Source organism: Pholis gunnellus (assembly GCF_910591455.1).
Source record: "Pholis gunnellus genome assembly, chromosome: 3".
Lineage (NCBI taxonomy): Eukaryota > Metazoa > Chordata > Actinopteri > Perciformes > Pholidae > Pholis > Pholis gunnellus.
Genome location: NC_136529.1, coordinates 23,922,436 through 23,941,406, shown reverse-complemented (window position 1 = coordinate 23,941,406; position 18,971 = coordinate 23,922,436). Strand labels below are relative to the sequence as shown.

General features: G+C 43.2%; 1 protein-coding gene across 1 annotated transcript in view; it reads left to right on the top strand.

Annotated features, from left to right (window-relative positions):
- Positions 1-18,971, top strand: part of cntn3b (contactin 3b) — a gene marked incomplete at both ends in the record, with an annotated part of 39,443 nt that overhangs the window by 18,765 nt on the left and 1,707 nt on the right. The window contains 14 exons of the mRNA XM_079186437.1: positions 1,493-1,595; positions 1,969-2,153; positions 2,557-2,693; positions 3,877-4,006; positions 4,642-4,792; positions 8,583-8,710; positions 10,837-11,012; positions 13,678-13,795; positions 14,607-14,765; positions 14,900-15,049; positions 16,347-16,417; positions 16,802-17,036; positions 17,483-17,592; positions 18,664-18,850. Coding sequence (XP_079042563.1) covers positions 1,493-1,595; positions 1,969-2,153; positions 2,557-2,693; positions 3,877-4,006; positions 4,642-4,792; positions 8,583-8,710; positions 10,837-11,012; positions 13,678-13,795; positions 14,607-14,765; positions 14,900-15,049; positions 16,347-16,417; positions 16,802-17,036; positions 17,483-17,592; positions 18,664-18,850 — 2,040 coding nt within the window. The remainder of the gene's footprint in view (positions 1-1,492; positions 1,596-1,968; positions 2,154-2,556; positions 2,694-3,876; positions 4,007-4,641; positions 4,793-8,582; positions 8,711-10,836; positions 11,013-13,677; positions 13,796-14,606; positions 14,766-14,899; positions 15,050-16,346; positions 16,418-16,801; positions 17,037-17,482; positions 17,593-18,663; positions 18,851-18,971) is intronic.

Sequence of the window (18,971 nt, the reverse complement as noted above, 5' to 3'; positions counted from 1 at the left end):
TACTGGGCTATTTTTGATTGAGCTTACTTGACAGTACTTAGTCATATTTAAATATACCACAAGATAATAACCGCAAGATGGTGCGACCTGCTTCTCATATACACTCACTTAATCATTTCACTTAAAATCATTGCCGTTGTTTTTGTCTTCTCAGTCACACACTGTTGTCAGTAATAAAAAAGCCTTTGAATTGTCTCTCATGGCTTTATAAATGTTATTAAACACTTTTCAGATCAGTTATATACCATTCTAAAAACAACTTTTGGGTTACCCGGTTGGTCGGTCTTCATCCTCCTCCATTTTGTGGATCACAATCTATTTAATTTATTAATAATTATTCATTCATAACTGCTGATTGGCATTGGCAATAATTATAACCGGATTATTACAGAATCCACCAACCATGGATGGTAAAGTTGGGCTACCCATACGTTGTTGTTTTCAATGGCTTATGATCAATAAAGCCTGAGTAGATAATTTAACTGCTGATAAAGCCATTGATTGCAGGGTGCCTTATTAGGATGCGGTACAGTGTTTCCCTTCAGTCCTTAAATTGTGAGCGTCTCTATTCAGCCGTTATTCAGAATTAACAGACCATTGATTTGAAGCACAAAATGCCAAACTGTCAAGGCTTTCCTGAGTTATAGTTTAAATTAATGTTGACATTTCTATACAGGAAAATGCCGCATATCATTATTAACTAATGATTAAGATGATCCGCAACATTATTCGTTTCTGCAAACCACTTCTATCATGCTTGCAGAAACGCCCAATAAGTGGTTGACGTTGTGAAAACGGTTGCTTCGGTTTTCTCGTTTACGGTTGGAAAAACGATAATAGTTTGTGTGGAAATAATGACGTCGCAACATAACTAGCGTAAATATATAACCACCGCACTTTCTTACAAAACGTTACGTAACAAGCGTAACCACAATGTGATAAGTCAACATTTGCTTTTGGTTTTACACGGGACACAAACGGCGGTCTCCTGGGTTAAAGTTTATTTTTTGTTTGACCCATCCTCCTCAACTCTCACCTGCCCTTAGTGGAGTATCTACACGCTGGGGGTGACATGCGAACACTTACCTTTCAGCGTCTTCAGGGACCTTTTATGCACAGGTCCCCAAATCAGCTCTGGCTTCCAGACTGTTTGTGCTTGGAAATCGTAAGGGGCATACTACCATCGCTGTGAAGAAATCTTTGACTCGCTCCAGTGATGTGAATATAAATAAAGTCATAAATGAAGTCACATTGCCACAGGTGATGAATCTCTTCAAAGCGAGTCTTTTCCCTGATGTGTTCTCTGAATCTTTTATAAGCCACCTCCTCACCAATCCTTCAGTGGTCACTTTTGCTCTACATGCATGCGTAGAGACTATTTTTTGTGAGCTTTGTCACTGCGTTGCTCTCTATTTGATCCAACACGTGTATAATAGGTGAACTATTAATCATTGATGTAAAAAGCTTCTCATCCATTGTCTCACTTTTGCAGGAGTAATGGGCGAATATGAACCCAAAATAGAAGTTCATTTCCCTGATTCAGTTCCAGCTCCGAAGGAATCGGTGGTGAAACTGGAATGCTTCGCTCTGGGAAAGTAAGTCCGCCTCATTGTGTCTGTGTGTGTGTGTGTGTGTGTGTGTGTGTGAGAGACATAATCCTTAGGCTCGTTCGTGCATGAATTAGTGCTACTCAAGATGATTTAGGGATACCCGTCCGTAACATTACTCTCTCTCGGATTCATCAATCCATAGGAGAGCAAGTGCCGCAACATGACAAGACAAGGGAGTAGAATTCAAAGTTCTTTTTAAGAGCTTCTGAAATCAGGGCAATCACAGTTTGATTTGCAGGAAACAATAACTCACAAGGCACTAGCTTCAACTGCTTTTCTTCTGCGCTTAATCAAACTTTGATCACTGGGAAATGACAGTCGCCACCGTGGGAACTTCTCCGTGTCTGTCTTTCTGCAGCCCCGTCCCAGAAATAAGCTGGAGGAGAACCAGCGGCATCCCTTTCCCCAGCAAAGTGAAAATGAAGAATTCAAACGCCGTCCTTGAAATTCCCAACTTCCAGCAAGAAGACGCGGGGACGTACGAGTGTATGGCGGAGAATCGGCGTGGCAAAAATGCAGCGCGGGGTCGTCTTTCATTCCACGGTGAGTGAATCTTTTGAAATTGACAGGGAATGCAGGGAGACGACGCGGGAGCGAATGTGTCTCTGCATTTGCACAGGAAACATGCATGTGACCAGCTGCTTTAATCTCATTCTTTTGACAGGAAGCCTATTTGTCTACAACGTCTGGGGCACAATGTCGCCTTGAAATTAAAGTACAGGCTTTGGATCCATCCTCGAAAACGTAAAAAGTGAATGTTATTGTAGAGACGCCAAATTTCCAGTCGATATTCAAATCTCATTATGCTGATAATCCACTTTAAACTTTGATGATCTAATGCGCCGCTGCTGCAACGGCCTCGGGATTTCTGATACCACCCTTTGCTAATCCGATGCCTTTATAATTAAAACACATGTTTGAAGGTAATCCTCTCATTTATTCCAAGCTAAACCTCACTGGCTGCAGACAATGACGGACACGGCGCTGTCCATCGAGGAGAACCTGTTCTGGGAGTGCAAGGCCAACGGAAAGCCCAAACCGTCCTACAGCTGGCTGAAGAATGGGGAGCAAGTGACGGCTGAGGTATGGAGACGTTTCAGACTTTAGACAAACTAAAGGAAAACATGCGTGGGGCAACGCAATAAAAGCAGATGTTTCCGGTCCAGTTGGTTACGCTGAATCAAAAATGCACAGAAACAGTTTAAAAGATGAATTGTGAACGTACCTTGCTCAGGATGAAAGCATTATCTGTCTCAGAACTGGCTTTTGATGACGAGAATCAGCCTCTCATCCATTTTCCACTTGCTAGATAGAACTACCGTTCGTTCGTGAAATTCAAGGGGTGCTCCAGCGATTTAGCACTGTGCTTTCATAATGGAGCAGACAGGCACACCTGGTATCTGTATCTAAATATATCATGTGGATAACTACATCTGATCCAAGGGCCTTTGAATTTATACTTGATATTAACGAGCATTCACTGATTCATTTTGAAATCACTTTTTATATTACTGAGGTAAAAATTCACTTTCTGTCTGAACAGAAAGTGTAATTAAGAAAATGGTCCTCATGGTTTTACCAAACTCCCAATCTCCCCTCGCACCCACCTATTTCACACATCATGCCAAAGCCAAGATGTGTGAATTAGGTGGAGCGGCCTTTTAAATCAGCAAATGAAGCAAAATAATGTGGAATGTAATTATCAGTGGAAACGCTACAAATAGATTCACAGTGAAGGCTGGCATTGTTTACATTTTAAGGTGACTTTGTACCTCACTAATGTGTTCTATTTCACTGAGCTCCAGCTTTTCCAAATGTGTCTATAATTAAGACAGCACTGAGAGAAGCCCCTCCCCCTGCAGCCTTGAGGATGTCTGACTCGCTCATTGGGTTAAAAATCAATCCAAGTCATCATCCGAGCTGTCATAGTTTTTCCAGCTGAGCAACTGCGGCAAATAAATGACTTTTTGATATGCTTCTGGTGCTGTTGTCAACATTGCTTCTCTTCTGTGTATCTAAGATGCAGGTTAGCAGTTTCCACCGCTGCCTCCTCTTCGCTTCCCCCATTTCAATCTGAACATATGTAGAATGCCACGTTGCTTTTTAAGCTTTGTCTTTCTCTCTCTCTCCCTCTCCCTCTCTCCCTCTTCCTCCTCTCCTGCTGTCCTCCTCCCTTCATGGTGCACCAGTAATTGCTGCTGCGCTTGTGGACATAATAGGCTGGCCTTGCAATGGATATGCAGAACTGTTTCTCTCTCCTCCTCAGGGCCGGGTACAAATCGAAAACGGGGCCCTTTCCATAGCTGTGGTAAACCTGTCAGATTCCGGAGTGTATCAGTGTGTGGCTGAAAACAAACATGGCATTATTTATTCCAGTGCCCAACTAATGGTGTTAGGTAAGATTGCATCCCTCCCTCTGCTTTTATCCTGGTTTTATCTGTCTGTGCGTTTGATCATCTCCTGAGATAAAAAACAGCAGCCGGCTATAGCTCTCCTCAGCAATCAGTCTGCAGACTCATTTGATGTCACTATGGGCTCAGCCAGCAAAAAAGAAAAAACAATCGGATGGAGTGTCTCATTTTACTTTTGGTCCTTTCATCATATTGATTTGGCTACTACAAACACGTTGCTCTGTGGCATTGTGCATGCTTTCGCATGTAGATGGGGTATTGATTTATTTGCAACACTTTGATGACTTCCATCTGACTGGCTCGATGAGAAATTCAATTCCGTCTTGATACATGTGATGACACTTTGAGCGACGGCTGACAAAATGCAAAAACTGCGCAGGCTGGAAGCTTTTCGAGGGGTGGATTATGTGTGTAGCATTGAAAGGGTGGGCTGGCAGCTGGGTCCGTCTAGCCTTGAGCCCAATATGCATTTCTGCTGAGTTCATGCTGAGACTCTGAGCCGCCCTCGCTGAAAGCTGAGGAGAGTTGATCTCGATACGGCACGGATGATCTGCAAAGGTAACAGGTTGCCTGTATTTTTTCTTTTACCTCATGCCTTTTTCTGCCCTCCCAACGCTCAGCTTCACCTCCCAGTTTCTCCAGAAGTCCATTAAGGGCCTTGCTAAAAGCTCGCTCAGGCAGCGAAGTCACTCTTGAATGCAAGCCCCAGGCCTCGCCCCCAGCAATTAGCCTGTGGAAGAAAGGGAACGAGATCCTGCAGAGAACCGAAAGGTAGGATAAAAGTCCAAGTGCATATTCCTAACAGCTTTTATTCGCATTCACCACAAGCCCGACTTGTTTGAATAGTGTGTTTGGGATTTTGTGTGGATGCATAGAAGGGAACGCTAACGAGGAGAATGAGAGCAGGAAAACCCACCCGCCAGGAAAATTGCACATGGCTATTATACTATACATGTGCAAATAGCTCGGTGTGAGCGATGAATTTGCCAGCTGGTCACATCAACACGGCACGCATGAAATGTTTAAGACCATCAAAGATTAGCAAATGGAGTCGCTGCTGTAGATAAAAGCTTTTAGATGGAGGAAGTAAAACGGAAGCTGTTGCTCCTGAACTCATCCGAGGTAAATGCACTCTTCGTCATGACGTGCAAGCAGAGTTTGATTCATGCAATCACCGGTGCCGCAATGACAAAAAAGCCTTGTAGTAGATTTGAGAGACATCTGACAAGACTAGAAAACACACACACAGACATTATGCAGACAATGAGCAAAGTTAAGGTGCCACTTTAAGCTGCACAAAGTGGTAGTTTGTTGTCCTCGGCCTCGCCGAGAGGATAATTATGGCTACTGCAAAGATTTCACACAATGCTAAAGGGCCAATTAAATGGTGGAGAAATTCAAAAGGGAAATCAGGGGCAAGAAATGACACATTGGTGACTAAAAACCCCCCTTCCCTCGCTGCAAGTCACTGTGCGCACATCTCGCAACACAAACAAGCAGGGCAGACTGAATAAGAGCAACTGGAAAACAGCACGGTGAAGAAATGCTGAGCTTTGTGTCGTTTGAATCTCGCCCATTGCTGCTTATTCAAAAGGAGTTCTGTAAGCGAACAATACGAGCAGAGAATCTTGTCAAACCAGCACTGAGGCTCCTTGGTTGTCTCCAGACGGGGAGCAGCATCCAAAGCTGCAGAAAATTGGTAAAATTCCCAAGCTGAGTGACATTGAGCACACAGCATGTGAAGCCCACGTAGTCTTTCAAACACTAGATGTACTCAGACACTGGATGGGAAAAGTCTTTTCTCTTAAATGCAGCCATGCTGTAAATTGTAGCGCTGTTTAGAAAGACGTGTACACAAACCTATTAGCATTAAGTTAACGGTACTTTCACCCAGATTATAATACAATTCAGATGTTCTTTGTGGCGTCTAGACATGCAGATACTTTTTGCTTAATTTACTCATCTTAAAAAATCTTTATCTGTGAAAGCCTTTGCGCACAGAGTCTGTATTTTCCGTCCAAAATTGTTGCAGGTTTAAAAATTAATATTGACTCCCACCACAACGCTTCTTCACGATGAAAAATCAAATAACACAGAGATGTGGAATTTAACCCTCCTGTTGCGTTGCGGGTCAAATTGACCCGTTTCAAAGTTTGAAAATCTAGAAAGTACTTTTTCTGTATGAAACTTCTTCTGCTTGCCTTAATTAGTGTAATCAACGTTTATATTACAGAGACGATGTTCGGGTCAATTTGACCCGGCAGTGAAAGTGGAGGCGGCTATAAGGGGCCAGAAGGGTCAAGTTTAGACCATTTCTTTCTTTGAAAATGTGACACAAAGTATTTCTTACTCCTCCCAACATGTTTCACTCCATTTCTCTCTCTCACACACACACACACACACACACACACACACACACACACACACACTCTCTCTCTTTCTCACTACCCCACCTGTGCGAGAAATACAGATACTATTTTGACTTTGATGGGAACCTTTTATTTCTCCGCCCACACTTAGCAGGACAAAAGCAGGGCGAAACATACAAAATGATCGCTTGGGAGTCCTACCAACATTACACACTGCAGATACAGACAACACAGCAACTTACTGTAGGACAACATGAGCAACAGAAACAAAAGGATGACAGCCCTGGAGGCTCTGGAGCACATCCTTGATCACGACAGTGAAATAGAGGAGGATATGTCTGAAGATGAAGACCATCTTGAGGTCAATTCAGATTATCATGGTGCTGATTATGAACCATCAGATGAGGAAACTGATACGCCTGTTCCTCCAAGCGAGACATTCGTGTCAAGAAATTGTCATATCTTTCTTTAACCCTCCACATAACAGGAGGGTTAAAGATAGATTGTGGTGAGTGAATGCAGAAATTGGTCGCAAAACAAATGATTTATAGAAGATTAGACAGTAATGGCTGCGCTCTCGGCAGCTAAACGATAGCTTCTTGCTAATGTCATTCATTCGTTAGCCCCATTTGAGACTAGCACTATCCATTGCACCCATTAAACTAATTCAGTTTTGTCCCAATTCAACCGAAGACGAGAACAATAAAACGTATCGGACTCCGTGTAAAAGGTTTCTGTCCGATTAAAAAAAAAAAAAAAGCAATACAAAAATGCGGACTTGGTTTGCAAATGCCTTTTTATCAATTTACCAAACGCACAGTCCATTGTTTTCTTTGACTATTTCTTTGGTCGAACGTAGCTCCAATAACAGCAGTTTTCAGTGAGGTCTGTGATTTATCGAGTCATTGTGTTCAGGAAAGACATATTGTTGTTGAGCTTTTGTTGTTGTTTTTTTCAATTCTTCTGAGCACCTCAAACACAATTCTTTTCAGCTTCATTGCTTTTGGAAGTGTATAGATACCATTTTTTCCTGTAATCCAAAGCAAGACTATAACTCCTTTGAAACACATCTTTCCTCTTACAAATAAAAAGTTTGCTTCATTGGCAATAAAACACACTCTTGCTAAATTCAATACACTCAGGGGTTTTACTGCTACAACCGTACTTGGTCGGGGATGGCCAGTAGCTTATGGTGGCTAACGTTAGCAAAGTTGCTGTACGGTATAGCTGGCATTACTGAGCCAGTTCAATGACCGTATTACTCGTCTCCATTTTAGCGGTTGTTACATTAGCATTTAGCATTACCACGCTTGTGACAGCGGTAGCTGCTGCTTAGCAAATGTTACATAGTGTTGCTTTAGTTGAACCAACCCTTCAATATGCTAGAATCTGATGCTGTGTTATAAAGGTGGCTATATCCAAGCTTACTATTACAATGTTAATGTATTTATCAAAATTATGAGTAGTGACGATACAATACATGGTATTTTTTAAAATTCTAATTCTATGTAGGAATTCTTAGAGGTTTTCTTAAGGAACGCTGGCACCTTGAAACACTACGACTTTTGTCCACAGGGACCGCCAGAAATTAATTCAACTCTTTTTTTCGTGTCTTAAATAGTTTTAAGCGCTTTTTGCCGGTTATTATAAACAGTGCACTATGTTGTGGGGTAATACCTGTGCTCGTATACAGTGTGCACTGTATTCCATCACATCATATCATACAGAGACTTGGGTTCCCAGTGTGACGCCGTCCTCGGTGACCTTAGCAACATAAAGCCTGTGAAGCACATTTTATTTATTCATTGAGTTATTCAGTGTTGCTGTTTGTAAAATATTTCCTCATTTAGTAATGTGCCCCAGAGTTTAGCCTACCACTGAGACAGGGTGATGGGTCACCCTTCCTGCTGCTTACCCGCCTCAAAGAATTGCATTTTCCTGGGATTTAGGGGAGAGCTTTAAAGCACCATGAGGGGCAAAGTGCTTCAGAGGCGGTTCCATTTTTACAAGAATACAGCTCGGTAGAAACTTGCAGTAGACGTACTACTTGAAAAATAATTTTAAAATGGGTAAATGTTGAATATAAGCAAATAATAATGACTAAAGACGGATGTATAATGCTCATTTCTTCAGTCTAACTGTGCGATGTCCACCTCGGTCAATACAGTAAAAAGCTGTTCTGCTTCCCACAGGATTACTTTGCTCCCTAATGGGACATTAAAGATCGCCAATGTAACCAGACGGGATGCAGCCAGCTACACGTGCGTCGCTAAGAATCAGTTTGGGACAGCGAGCACAACTGGGAGGCTGATCATCACCGGTGAGTCCTGCTCTCCTCCATCAACAGCTCACCCTTTATTGACCTACTGCTCCACAACCCGCCCTACATGTTCATGATATTATGCTGTGCTTGTGTTATGCTTTCCAATCAAGCAATTTGTATGCAGTGACAGATGAGAGATTTGCCTCTCAGGAGTCCTAGTGACTTTAGAAACGATGGGTTCTAGATTTCAAACGAAAGAAGACAAAAGTAGCTCTTTGTTTCTAAATGGCAGCCATTGAGCTTGACAGCTGAAATAACAGCTCTATTTAGTAGATTTTATTATCTGTAGCTAGCCTGACAAACTGCTTCTCTGGCTGACTTCTCATTGTTTTCGAGGTGACTCATATCAAATGAGCCTCTGAACATCCCCAATAGATGTTTTCAGTTAATCTGGCTGATTACACCTCTGCCCAGGACTGTGTGGGCGTGTATAGACGCAATTGATTGACATCTCCCTGAGTCTCCTGTTAGCTTTTTTTTGCACCTGTTAGAGTGGGAGAAATTACACCTTAATCATTGTTTTTAGTAGACTAAGATTTGTGACCTAATACATTTTGCCCAAAGCTACGCCATCTTCAACCTGAGCAGAGGTCTAATCAGCCAGAGTAACTGGAAACATCTGAGAGGGTGTTCAGAGGGTTTTAAAAAAAGTTTGAAGTCTTGCAAAATGTGCCTAAGTGCTTGTTCTTCTGTCCAACATAAAAAAGACAGCTTCCAACACCCATGAGGCACACACATTAATAAAACATTGTAGGAAAATTAAAGTGTAAAAATGACGAATGACTGTTTAACAAGGGTTTATGTGTCAGACCATTGCTTTAACTGGTTAGTAACTTCCTGGAGTCTCTGCTGATTGCCAGGAAATGGGTCCCAACCAACAAATAGTCCAAGCGCAGAGTTGTGGTTTGCCTGTTGTTGGAGACAGGCTAGCTGTTTCCCCTGTTTCCAATCTTTGGGCTAAGCTAAGTTAGAGACGGTGGCATCAATCTTATAATCTTACTCTTGGCAAGAAAATGAATAAGCGTATTTCCAAAACGTTCCCAAACGTTTCCTTTCAGTATGCATTTGATGGCTACCTAAATGATATACTAATTCATTGCTCTAATAATGCAAGAAAGACTGAGGCTAAAGCTTACAAGTTCAACATGTAGACGGCATGGAAGTAAAAGAGCAGCATTGTTTTTGTAATGCAAGAAAAGTCAGTTGGCCCTAATATTACAGTACAGTACAGTACAATGACAAAAGAATGTAATCTAAAACATACACGACACAGTCCCAATGTTTACTATTCTCTCTGGACTCTTTAGATGCCAGGTATTGCTCTTTCTACAGCCCCAGCATACAGTGTTAGAAATCCAAAGCTTTTAAAGTCTTGCTGTGCCCAGTTGTGGTCGCAACGCTGGGATTGAACATTTCCTATCAAGGGATGGATTTAGCTAACGGTCAACTTCCTTTCCTTTCAAAGTAAAGGTCAACCATTTCTTGTCAATTCATGGCTTGAGGGTACCTCTATTCATATTGAATGTTGTATTGCATGTTTAACGTTAACAACCAATGTTATTGTCAAATTAATATAACTGGTATACGTTATGATGAAAACAGCAGTTAAATAAGCAACAAAAACATTATCCTTGATTTAGTCAAAGGTCATTATTTATGAAGGCAGTGACATAACACGTCCATGTAGCCCTCCAGGTTTATCTCTTGTGTGTGCGTGGCCACCTGACCTATTTTTCTCATTAGCTTCTATTCTTCTCACACTCTGGCAGCTGAACCATTTAATGTCACAGAATTTAATTACTGTGACCTTTCCTCAACAAACTCCAATCCACCACAGCCACCAGTGGGAATGTGCTCCCATCTCTGTAATCCTGTTTCAAACATTTTCTCCCAAATTGATCCGAGAACATAAAGTGCGAACCTGATATGTCATTAAATGTTGCTAATGGACAGGCTTGGAATTTAAGTGCTTATTAAAATCAGGGATAGCACACACCTAATGTAAAGCCTTGATACAGCCGTTGAACTGAAGTGAGATGGCAGGTGCCGGGGTCACGACGGTGTCACAGGTTCCCGTGGCAGCAAAATTAACATGCGTACGCCGTCGTCTGTTGTCTGACCAGAGCCCACCAGGATCACCATGAGGCCCACTAACATGGAGATTATTGTTGGCGAGAGCATCGTGCTACCCTGCCAGATTGCCTGTGATCCAGCTCTGGATGTTTCTTTCTCGTGGGCATTCAACGGCCAGCTCATCGACTTCCAGCGAGACAGCGATCACTTCGAAAGAGTGGGCGGGGTGAGTCATCTTGATCATCGTATTCAGCTACATTCCGGGCTATTCTCGGATTAATTGGTACACACTGTGTGATGTGTAAGGGTGGGCTCCACTGCCCTGCTGAGGTCTTCTTAGACACCAGTAACACTTAAGCAGAGAAATGTACGCCAAGACCATTTGAGAGTTTCACAGTGGTCCGTGGCGGATGGAATATCCAAAAGATAGCCTCAATGAATGGCATTGTCATGTCTGTAAATCAGGGTCCATACCTTTTTGAATTGTCTGTGTGATCTGCCCTGTGTTACACTTCTAAAGATATATTAGTGAAATGCCATGTCAGTCATAAAGAGGGTCTTCATATATAAGGTCTTTATACCTTTTCATCCATTCAACTTCTAGCTCTCTTACCTCAAAGGAGAACATCTTATCGTCTTCCCCTGCCATAATTGAATTTTGCGTATACCTATTTTTGAATCTTGAGTAATGACTTAGCTGGCATGGCACCAGTAAATGTCCATTTGAAATCCTTATTCCCTCATATAATGATAAGTGAGGACTCTCTGTCGAGTATTTGTTCCTTTTGATGAAGGGCAACGTCAATTGTTCAGAGCTTGTGAGTATGAAATTGCTTTACGTACGCCTTTATTTGCTTTTTATAGTGCAAGCCCGCGGTCAGCGGCCTGATCGCTGCCATTCACGTGTTAAAGGTTGACACGATATCTGAACGCCCTCACAGCGTCACGGACACGCCAAATTCTTCATCAATGCAAATGTCAATTACTAATGACATTGAACTGTGGAAAGGAATATAACGAGATATAGTTTTCACAGAATCTGTTTCCCCTGTCCAGAGAGATTACCAGCCCCCCTGCTCAACAGCTTCTGATGAATGAATTAACATAATTAAAGCAAATCTGCCTCATCACTGCCTCCGTGCCAAGGAAGGACGCCTTGCTCTCTCGGGCACAAGATCCCAGGTTGGCCAGGTGGCGGCTGACATTAGAGAGAGAGAATCAGACATGGCAGAGCAGCGCGTGGAAAACTGTCACCCTGAGGGAGGGAGTAAAAGAGAAAATAGAGCGGGAGGGGTAGTCTCTTTAGCTCTGCCCTGCTTTGTCAGGTGCCTTAGAGAGGCGGAGATCCAAAGGCGTCGTTCCTGCGGAGGGGAGCTGTGATCACTTGCCGCTGGGGGGTGATGAAATCCGATACGAATGCACCAAGTCTTACCTGGCCCCCAGGTGACTTGCTTCTAAAAGCAACACACTTCCTCTTACAAGCTGACATGCTTTGTTACAGACTCTTCAAAAGGTGACTTTCAGAAGGAGGATTCAAGCACACAGTCAAAATGAGAACAGAATAATGGTGTCTGGATACAACTTGTTATTACAATGTTGTAAATTACTCTTCGCCTTTGCCACTTTTTCACGACAGTGATATTGATATCACAGTGATATTAGAGGTTCAGTGCATGTCACACTTTGCAAATTGGGTCTAGTATCTCATTTTGACATGCCAGTGCATTAAGTTACTGATGAATTCTAACGCTAAAATGTCTCGTTCTTTGAAAATGCAGTCGAATTCAAGCTCTACTGCTGGCAATGCCGACGTGTCCATGGCCACTTTCAATGTTTTGATCGATGTTTCATTTAATGTTGCAATCTAATTAGCTGGTTTGTAGAAGTGAGTCGTAGAAACAGTTATATTGTGAGAATTCAACACTTGATTGAAGATAAAATAATCCTTTATTAGTCCCACAGTGGGGGAATTTGCAGGATTACAGCAGCAACGTGGATAGTGCAAAAAGAGCAAGTAAAAATACAGTAACAAGTAAAGGTATAATAAATGTGTAAATCGCAAAGAAATACAATAAAAGCTAAAAATACAATATAATACACATTATTGCACGTATGAGTTTAATAAGTATGAAGTGTTTGTATTGCATTTCAGACACACTAAACACTAAACACTGTTTTTTGTTTTTTTAAAATATGTATTTATGTCTTTAGTAGGAACAAATGAGCTTGGATCTGAGAAGCACAAACAGTGTAAGGAAGACTTTAAGAATTGAGAGACGGACAAACACATTGTTGGATTTTGCTCTTTAATGAGATTTGCTGACAAAAAGAAAAATATAGAAAACACCAGCCTTTTAAAAATGTCTTTCACGCATCCACTAATAATACATGTGTCAAACCCAGATGAGAAAGATGACAATATTTGTGTTTTGCCGCGTTCCCTCACGGCCCCCGCATGCATCCAGCTTATATAAAATAATATTTGCTCTCTACACTGGGAGTTATACTCATATCTTGCTTGAGCTTATGTAATTACAGAATAATTAGGATTGCCTTGCCAATTAACTCGACTTGTTTGTTTGTGTGTCCTGTGTATAGCTGGTAGCTGTTTGTGGGGGGGGGGGTTGGCAGGGGCTGGTTGGTCGGGTAGCGCCTGAAGGACAGCCAAAAGCATTATTTGTGCAGACTACATCTGCCATGTCAGTTGTTGGTGTTTGAAGAGATGCAAAAATCTGTGGCCTGGAGACAATGTGATTGTGCAAAGAATTATAAATGTTTGAAACATCCTCGAGCCAAAAGCTGAGTGATGAAATAACGCTGCATCTCTTACTTATCCTCATGTTTTCCAACGATCATATTCCCCCCCCCCCCCCCCCCCCCCCCCCTTCTAGAGTATATCAGGGGATCTGATGATTCGTAACATCCAGCTGAACCACGGGGGGAAATACGTCTGCGTTATTGACACTGATGTGGAGAGCCTGTCCACCTCTGCCATCTTGGTTGTCAAAGGTAAGAGAGCCAAAGGATTTCGAGAGCTTGTTTTCATATGCCAGTGCATGAACACGCTGGCACCTCTGCTGTGAAATAATGTGGCGTTGAAGCATCTGCACAAGTATTCAAAGAGAAAGATGTTTGACAGAGATGGATGTGAAAAATCCTTGAAGCTTCCTGTAAATACATACGGTGCTGCCCCAGTCAGAGTTATGTCAGCTTCTGTTTACATTATATATGTGTATACATTTCTTAAAAAGGCAAACACACTCATACTGGCATGACCAGCTTTGTTGACGTGTGCTCGGTGTATCTGGCTCACTGAGCGGGCTTATCTCCAGTGATTTATATTGGTATTCATGCCTTAGCAAACTGTAATAGTGGTCCCAGGTGCTTTGAGAAGGCAATGTTTATCACAGAAAATTACTATAATTGGCTCATTTACACATGGGCAAAATATCATGGAAAGCATTTAAATAATTGAGCAGTTGAGCAAACAACAGCAACATGGTAACGCCGGAGCGCCTAACAGTCACGGGACGCTCGCTCTTCTCTCCCTCCCTCTGTGTTGACTCTACTTTCATCCTTCTTTCTAGTGTCTGCTCCCATCTAGCCCCTCTTTCCTTTTCTCATGAATGATCCCATCCCGTTCGGTAATCACTTCGTAGCCCTGCACACGAAAACACGCGGTGGTCCCTGCATGCACACGGCAAGGACGTAGCCCTTACTTGAAGCGAGCACGATCGCCTTGATATGTAACGAGGTGCAAAAGTCGTAATGAGTTTGATGACGGGAGGCTTCTTGGAACCTCATTGTTTGATTGATTCAGGTCCGCCAGGTCCTCCGGACAAAGTAGCAGTGGAGGAGATCACAGACAGCACGGCCCAGCTTTCCTGGACGCCCGGAAGGGACAACGGCAGCCCCATCACCGGCTACATCATCCAGGGCCGCACGCCCTTTACTGTGGGCTGGCAGGCTGTTGAAACAGGTACCGTGGAACACTCCCACCGTCCCTTTGCAGTATTTATCTGGATTGTTCTGAGTTTTTATTTATTCATCATTCAATTTGAGTCCAGTTGTGCGACAACCTGATTTGCTGAAGAACACGTTTCCAATTCACAGTGCCGGAGATGGTCAACGGCAACACGCTGACAGCGACGGTGGCGGGACTGAACGCCTGGGTGGAGTACGAGTTCAGGGTGGTGGCCCGCAATATCGTAGGCCTGGGAGAGCCCAGTCCGGCCTCAGCCATGACCAGGACAGAGGATGCCAGTACGTCAAATCTGCTGTTTTTGCAACAATGCTTTTACACTATCTTTGAGGTGGAAAAATCACTGTCAAGTTTCCAATCGTCTGCTGAAAATAACAGCCGGGAATCTGAGTGTAATGGTTTACTAGTCTGGTGTAAATGAAGTTAGCTCATCAATCCTTGCATTGCATTGTCAGGAGATTTCAATAATTAATGAAGTTGAAGAGGTTTCCAAAACCCTTGTTTATATTTAGTGACGTGTGAAGGACATTATCGGTGAGACTGCATCATTGACACGTCAAGCTGTAATAAATTCCACTTACTTGGTGTCACATTTGAGAATGGACTGCACTTACATTGAGTTGTTCTACCACAGTGAATCATTGTGATATTCCGAGAAAAAACTTTGAGAGATTAATATCATGAATATGCTAGAAAACACTGACGTTGTGCAAAACCATTGTACCGCCAGCCGCCAACTTAATTTCGTAAGTAGTAAAGTAGTGTTCTTAGTTTTCTCTGTTCTTTTCTGAACATAAATAAATATTAATACAGTCATATTTTGCACTCGGCGGATCACATTATGGCAGTGTTTAACGGTGGCATCTGAGGTGTGATGAGGTTGATGCAAAATTGTGCAGTTTTTTATCAAAAATGTACCAATGATCCCTTTAATATAAGAGAATACCCATGTTTGTTTTTGTCAACTTTTTCTCCGAATAATACCCCCCTTCCAATTCCCATAATTCTTTTATTTGGAAGCCCTAATATGCTGTTGTAGAAACGACTCTTAATAATAATATTCAGGTATTTTTCTCAGGACTCTGGAGCAGAATTCCGAGGACGTATCGTGATCTCCTGTCCCAACATTCAACCCTAACACAACACGGCATGAGCATCAGATATAAGTGCTGTGTCAACCATTTGCTGATATGACACATTAAATGCGATGCTCCACTTACTATACGATACTAAAAGGACGTTCACGAGTGCTCCTCCACCTACATCATCAGCTTTGCCATCACACTGCGGTGCACTAACAGCGTTTGAGTGGGAACAGGAGTGAAGTGGGTTGGAGCTGAGTGTCATTCGCAAAGCTACAGATCTTGGCTTGGTGTTTATGCACATTGACATTTGGGAAATATCGGTAATTCACTACTCTCGGTGTAGTGTAGCACAGTGAGGGATTTGCGGTCTGTAAAATAGAAGACGGCATCTGCAGCAGGCAACCTTGTCATAAGGCTACAAGTATAGTTTGGGCTTGTCGTTGAGCTTTGTAAACTGTGTTCTAATTGCTCCCCTCTGGGCTTTACCTCTCAGTTCCTGATACAGCTCCCACTGATGTCGGCGGTGGAGGCGGTACAAAGACTGAATTAGTGATAACATGGGAGGTAAGTCATCTTTCACATTTTAGTGTTCTATCCATCGCCGAGTAAGGCTTCTGCTTAATTGCGCAGAATTGAACGGAGCAATTTTTATGGCCCACATTAGAGCAAGGCACCTCAGGCCCCAAGTGGCCTCCCTCCCTCCAAAAGCAGGGACAGAGAGAACCTCGTTCCGGATGGTTTTGCATTTTAGCCACAATCGCATAGCCACGCAGGAGGAAGAAATAAGGCAGAATATGATTTACGAGTGTTCTAGGGCGGCAACGGCAAAGAAAGGGGCCGCGTCTAATCGCAGGAGCCCTTATCGGAGGTACAGCGCAGAGACGGGCCTGTCCGTTTCTTCGTCTGTATGCGTTTTAATATCACTATAGTTTTGTGTTTCGCTCCCAGCCTGTTCCCGAGGAACTGCAGAACGGAGAGGGCTTCGGCTACATCATTGCCTTCCGGCCCGTGGGCACGGTCACGTGGACGCGAGCGGTCATCTCCACGCCTGGCGTGGCGCCCTACGTCTTCCGCAACGACACCATCCCGCCATTCTCGCCCTTTGATGTGAAGGTGGGGGCGTACAACAACCGAGGGGAGGGGCCCTTCAGCTCCATCGCCACCGTGTACTCGGCGGAGGAGGGTAAGCACGGACTCCACAGCCCGGCAGCGGAGAGTGATGCTTAAATAAGCTCTAATCTCTCTGCTCACAACTATGACCTTGAATGGCAATGATGAAATGAGCTTTTTTTCTTTTTTTACCCCTGAGCTGTTATTTCCCGCCCCTCTCAAGCTGGGAATGTCAACTTGATATTAGTTATCATGCTGGTAGATTACAGGAAATCCTAGCAGACACTTACCACACCGCTCTGTCAGGGAGGTATTCTCTTAATTGAATTTGCTGGGCAGATAGTCTTCCCTTATGTCAGTCACAGATCCCATTAACAGAGAGTGGAGGAAATAGCTTTTCAGCGAATCTACAGGTCTGTTCGGTGCTATTCGGTGCCTTTCTTATTGCTATTAGTGTGTGTGTGTGTGATAGTGTTGGATGAGTCGGTGGGATCCTCACCAGTGCTCTATTTTCTGCAGTCCCCGGCGTGGCTCCGAAGAAGGTTTGGACTCGAAGTGTGTCTGCAGTACAAATTGAAGTGATCTGGGAAGCTCTCCCTGTCATCTCGGAAAGAGTGCTTGGATATGAGGTACAATGTCAATCACTACAAAATCATTCCTTCCTTTTTTTCCCCTTAAAGAAGATGATAATTGAGCCCTTGTGGCCTGTTTATCCGATCATAACCATCCTTTCATTGTTCTTAGAATTAGTTTTCTAACTTGTAATATTCTACAATATCTTCTCATGTAAGGATCTTGTTTTTAGTGTAATGGTATCATGAAATGACCCCAACACTGTGGTGCACCAACAGCAAACCCACACAAGGAAAATAAAAAACCCTAGTCCTTTCAAGAATGCAAAGAAAAGGCTTTGCTGGGTTTTTTTTCCCCACCCTTCGGTGCTCTTTCAATATCTGTCACCTCTGGCCCTTAGCACAGAGCTCTCCAGTTGCCGTGATGGGTGGCCACATTGTCCTTTTAGAACGAGGCTCATTTCTCCAAACGCCGTCCTGAAGTGGATTTAAGCTGCTGAATCTCAATAGGCCACCAACAGCATGGATCCGGAGTTGCGTGACGGCGCATCCGTGGTGCTCAGCCTTTAATTGGACGTTTTTAGGATTGCAAATCCAGTCTCAGTTAAATGCAATCACCGTTATTACTGCTCAAAAGATTACTGTAAACCGAATCCTGTCGCTTACAACTTTACATTGATAATAAATTTGAAATGCAATAATTCTACGCAATGGAACGGCTGGAGTATGCCTGAGGCCGGACTTCACATTTCAATTTAATTATTTATTGACTTAACACTTGTTGTCACTTAATACCAGACACATGAATATTGAAGATGACCCAAAGCAAGTGATCAATTAGTCCATTTAGCTTTATCAAATATTGCTTCCCCCGCACCCTCATCATTTATCTATAACCTCTTTACATTTAATATCCAGCTTTCTAAGCCAAAAGTAAAAAGCTGAGGCTGTTTTTGTGGACAAAACAGGCAATTATCATGAATTTTCATGTGATCAAACTCCCTCATTGTAATCCACACGGCGTTTCAGATTTCATGACGGAATATAAATTTCAATAATGCGGTGAAATGCACCACCAGGATCTGTTTGTGCCCATGATTGTGACTTTCTTTTGTTTGCACCCAATAGGTTGTGTACTGGGAAGACGACACCAAGCCTGACACTGTCGGCAAAGTGCGCATATCTGGGAAGTACACGCTGGTGAACATCACTGGGCTGAGAGCCAACACAGTCTACTACCTCTGTGTGGCCGCATTCAATACAGCTGGCCCCGGGCCACAGTCGGCGCCCATCAACGCCACCACAAAGAAACCACGTGAGTCCGTCCCCCGAGGGGCCATCGAAATCACTTCCAAATGGTGCTCGTCCGTATACCATGAAAGGCCCCTCTCGGGTGACGTTTTACTGTCCTCAACATGACAGGCGTGGAGTTTCTT